The sequence below is a fragment of the Oratosquilla oratoria genome, chromosome 28, assembly GCF_046742065.1.
Source record: "Oratosquilla oratoria isolate Oo_2021 chromosome 28, ASM4674206v1, whole genome shotgun sequence".
NCBI classification, from domain to species: Eukaryota; Metazoa; Arthropoda; class Malacostraca; order Stomatopoda; family Squillidae; genus Oratosquilla; species Oratosquilla oratoria.
The window spans coordinates 16,798,245-16,803,791 of NC_134804.1; the positions used below are offsets into that span (position 1 = coordinate 16,798,245).

At 33.4% G+C, this 5,547-nt stretch overlaps 1 protein-coding gene across 1 annotated transcript in view; it reads left to right on the forward strand.

Moving 5' to 3' along the window:
- Window positions 1-1,317: 1,317 nt before the first annotated feature.
- HDAC1 (histone deacetylase 1) overlaps window positions 1,318-5,547 on the forward strand; it is a 29,042-nt gene continuing 24,812 nt past the window's right edge. Inside the window, exon 1 of the mRNA XM_076211013.1 lies at window positions 1,318-1,449. Within this exon, the coding sequence (XP_076067128.1) occupies window positions 1,401-1,449 (49 nt within the window). The 5' untranslated portion in view covers window positions 1,318-1,400. The remainder of the gene's footprint in view (window positions 1,450-5,547) is intronic.

Here is a 5,547-nt window from a genome sequence, read left to right on the forward strand (position 1 = left end):
ATAGTGATATGCTTCCTTTATGCTCGTCAATAGTTTATATTTAGATTGATTTATTTCACTATAAAACCATGTTAGAGATTCAAGCCAAAAACCAATACAAATGATTTGATCAACATATATAAAGAATATAGACTAAATCACAGGTAAGAATATGATGATATACTAAGGATAACTAAAAAAATCAATAATTTTTTTTTCCGTTGAGGTCCCTTAGTTATAGTTATTATCTATGTTCCGTTATTCAATTGATGCGTTTATTTCAGGCAACAGATCCATTTCATACTCCCAGATTCCTTTTTTCTTTCGCTTTATTGATTATTTTATTTCCCATGGCGGCCTCATTTAATTATAACCTATTTCAGAAATGTTGCTTGTTTACAATAAATGTCATCTTCTACTCCTCACTCCACTTATAAAGCTTGTCTAGATCATCCTGAAGTAGATTACAATTCATTCCGCTTTTTATGCTTTTGGCGTTGTCAATCATTTATTACACCAACAAACCGTATGTATCGGTGTGTGTGTGTGTGTGTGTGTGTATGTGTAAACATTGGGCAGTATTTACATATTTGCAGGATTTAGATTTACTCATTATATATCTTGTTTATACTGTATACTGTACTCAAGCAGTGAGACAGACAGTGATTGGAATTACCTCCTCCAGTTCACATAATTACCATGAATTATACAAAAAAAAAAAAAAATACACATGCGTATTCAGTACATCACCATGTCGATGGACTGTTGCATACGTGACAAAAATGTGTGTACGTGTACTCAACATTACTGTGATGGTGTATACGCATGGATGTATATGTATGTATGTATGCATCGGTCAGCCTGTGTTCCTGTACATGCAAGTACTCATCATCGTAAACATTTGTATATATTGTACACATGAACAAGAACGTGTGTACGTGCGTGTTTTATACTTCAACGTATCAGATGCTTCCTCTTGTAAAATATGAACTATAGATATCATAAAGTATACAAAATATTTATGAGTTAGTGTGGAATACTTCAAAATGACATTGAATTGAGAATACATGAATAAAATTTCCAAAATTTCAAATGACAACGCATAGGTTATTGTTCGTCGTATACAATCGTACCGTAGCTCCAGAAGAGCTAAACTCGTTTTTGGTAATGTGTACGTGACAATATTTGTTGATTTATAAGTTTATATTATGTTGTATACGAGAACACAGACGCTTAACCAGACTAGAATATTTTATGTTGATCATATTCATAATTATACTCTCATCCATAATAAAATGAATTGTTGTGGTCAATTAATAGTTTCCACGAACCTAATCACGGAGCCTACCCACAATGCTCAGACAGTGTACACCAAGCGAAAAGAGGTGTTCAAGAAACAGTGTCTCCTGTTGTTTCTAATAATGTCAGCCCCACAACACAGTAGAAGGAAAGTCTGTTACTATTACGACAGTGAGTATCTCTGGCATCATGCGAATGTAATGGAGTACTATTTTTATGTGTATATTTTGATTTTTTAATGTTTTCAATTTGTAGGCAATTTGCCGCTCATGATCGGCATCGCATTTGAAGTTAGAATGATTGATACGTGATCATCTTCAAGTAACACAATATTTTTTTGCCACATCTTATACACTATAATTGGCCAGAAAAGCATTATATGAAAGTTGTGTCTTAGTTTTGGGTGCGGATATTGCTCATATAATAATTTTATATTGATACGTATTATGGAAAGGTGTGTATGACAATGGACCGTACTATTTCATCCTATAGTATTCATCTCTTCAAACTTAGTTTACTTGTACACATATTCTAGATAGATATGAAGAGTACAATTTTGCTCAATAGGTTATTAGCAGAACGAGTTTGTGCGTTGAAGACTGTGCTATTAGTATTGTTAAATTAAAGTTGGACTTTGGTCAGGTCAAATAAAAAGTAAGCATGGACTTCGGAAGCTGTGGGGTTTGTTGGAAAACTTCCTGGATGGAGTAGAATAGTAATTTAGTTTTAATTATTCTGTCGTTTAGAGTGACCATCGTGTGTAATGTGTTTTGGTATAGGTTTTCACCTTTAGTTAGCAAGCTTATGAATGAAGTTAATTGATAATTAATGATTATTTATTAATTAGATTACCATCCATCTAATTGATGCTCTGTCAAACTTTGAAAGAAATTGATAATATACTTTTCTTGATAGGTTTTTACTCTTTACACATTTTGAATATTGTTGGAGAACAATGAAGATGTATCATAAAGATTATGTGGTCTCAGAGCTCTTGCAAGGATCATACACAGCTAAATAGAATAGTTTGATGATTGTCATGAAGATTTGGTCATGTGGGACTGTGTAAGAAAGAAGTGAAGGTCCTGTTCAATGATCTTCAAACTTTTTTTTTTCCTCAATAAAATTTGGTTATGCCTTCATCACTTGTACATCTGCTATTCTTTTCTTGCTCTGGTTTGAAAATTACCAATGCACATACATGAGCATGATCGTCATGCATACAGAAACACAAGATTGAGAGAATACAAAGGGCAGTAACTAAACTGGTTCCCAGTCTGTCAGATAAGCCATTTGAGGAGAGAGATAAAGCACTGAGTCTCCCAACATTAAAATATAAAAGAGAAAGAGGTGATATGATGACCTTATTCAGGTCACTAAAAGGGATAGACTATACTCTATAGAGAAGAGATCTCTTTATTAGGATGATTAGGTGAGAACTTAAGAAAGATGGCATGTCTGAAGGATGTGAAGAAAGTTTTCCATATAAATACTCAGATATCTGGAATAGCTTAGGTGGTATAGGCTAAGCTAGAACAATACATGAAGTCAAATCTAAATATGATAATTGGAAATTCAGAATGTAGACAAAGTTGGAACCATACATGAATTTTGAATCTTGGTATAGTTAGCTAGGTCAATATGAAAATGGAATTCCTGATATTTGAGCTGAAGTAGTTCTCATGGGATGCAAAAAGTCGCTATGAGTATAATGCAATTTGAATTATCCATCTAGCTGTCCTAGTTCTCGAGATATTGCATTTTGAATGGAATTAAATCGGTCCTATTTTGTCCGAGGAAATCGGGCCGAAACGTGCGGTCTGACTAATCGCCGATCAAACGTAAACAATAACGGTTTTTACTGACGGGCACAATTTTATATAAAAAATTAGCATATGGTTGCATTATTTGACCTATTTTCTATAGGATGTGTGATTTCCATGTAATTTGATCATAGAATTACGTTTTTATCCTCTGCAAAATTACTCACCACAGCTACGAATACCGTCAAATTACATGAAAATCACACATTTTAAAGAAAATAGTTTGAATAATTCAATTATATGCAAGCTATTACACTAATAACCCAATAGTAATAAACTTAATAGTGTAGTTTGATCCATACCACCAGTGATCATAGATAGTGGGCAGGACGAATCGTAGCTGTGGTCCGTAATATTACGGAGGATGAAAACGTAACTTCTCTTCAATCAAATTACATGAAAATCACACATTTTAAATGAAATATTTCAAATAATTCAACTATAAGTCTATTACACTAATAACATAATAGTAAGAAACTTAATAGAGTGAAGTTTGGTCCATACCACCAGTGATAGACAAGATGGCGGGATGGATGTTGATGATGTTATCCGATAATCCGACCCGATAGAAGAAAAAAACCCATTAAAACCACCGATTTCTCAGCTGTACCGTAACACACTGACTTTATTTTGGTGTTAGAATAATTCGCGATACTAGTAGTTTTGGTTAATTATGGTCAGTTGCCCGCACTATAAATTTGTTAGCTCATTTTTTACGTTGAAACATATACCAATTTTTGATCTACTGCTGAATGCAGGCCGCCATGTTTATCTTATGTTTTTATTGACAGACATGTAACTGATGATGTGAATGTTTGAAATTTACTACGATCATAGTTAATACACTCGCACAACATTTTTATTAATTACATTTCCTGCAGTATGTAAATTTGGCCGTTTGAATGGCGTGCGCATAAAATGACGCGCTATTGAGCTTGTCATCGACGGTGGCGCCTCTGGTGGTGTTTGACCTACCTAGTATAGTAGAACACAATACCCCATGAGCATTGGTCCTTTCCTATGCACTATAATTAGGAAAGTATAATTAGGTAAACACACACATATATATGTATACATGTGTATATATATATATATATATAAAACGTATCATGTATATTTGTGTCTATATGTATATGTGTGTGTGTGTGTATGTGTATGTATATATGTATGCATGCATGCATATGTGTATATATTCACCATGGTCTTTGGATCACGTGTTGGACTCATGATCGACAGCTATTTCCCTCTGGAAGAGAGCTCAGAGCTCGTTTATGACCGATCTGTGGGTAATACTGTAATCTTACATGTGCACATGCCCCCAACTCCCTACCCACAAGAGTTGGAGTAACAACCCACAGTGCAGTGATACTGAAAATATTTGTGTGTATCTGTGAATGTGTATATATTTGTGTGTATATATGTATGTGTGTTTGTATGTATACATATATGTATATATTACAAAGGTGGAGCATGCTGACAGGAAATCTTTTGGTCCATATCTAGGTCAGATGCAAAAAAAAATCATAATGATAAATAAATGAATAAAAACTATTATAATGTAAATACTAAATAAAATGCATAAGTGCATAGGTATAGTTTAATAATAAACAAACAGGTAGATAGTAAATAATGACAAATTGACACATAACTAATAATAAATGAGAATCAAGCGAATAATAATAAACGTGTGTAAATGTATGTATATATGTTTATAATATATGTGCGTGTGTGCATGTATATATGTAATATATGTGTGCATGTATGTATATATATAATATATATGTGTGTATATATGTATATGAGAGGGAGGGTGGAGGGAAGTGGAATATATAGGAAATGGAATGGGATGGAATAGTTTCTATGCCTTTTTCTTTTTGGCTACCCCCCATGTAAGGGGGAAAATCCTTTGGTATATGTAGTATGTGTGTATATATATAACAAGCTATATAAATTGTTAGTTCGTCCACATTTGGAATATGCTGTTTCCGTATGGTCACCGAATCTCATTAAAAACATTGACAGACTGGAAAAAGTACAACGACGAGCCACAAAACTGATTCCAAATATCAAAAATAAATCGTACGAAAATCGACTAAAACACATGAATCTGTTTTCCCTAAAAAAGCGTAGACTCAGAGGTGACTTGATACAGGTCTTTAAGATTTTAAAGGGAATTGACAACATCAAAAGTGACAAAATTTTCACATTGAATGAGAATCCGACAAGAAACAATGGTCTCAAACTGTGTGGAAATAGATTCAATTTGGAAGTAGATAGAAACAACTTTGCCAACCGTGTAGTTAATGAATGGAATAAACTTCCTGCACAGGTAGTGGAATGTAGTTCAGTTCGAAGCTTTAAGAATCATTTAGATAAATACCTAAGTAAGATGCTGTAATGATTATAATTTATCTTTTATTATTTGTTCTTGTTTTGTTATCATATG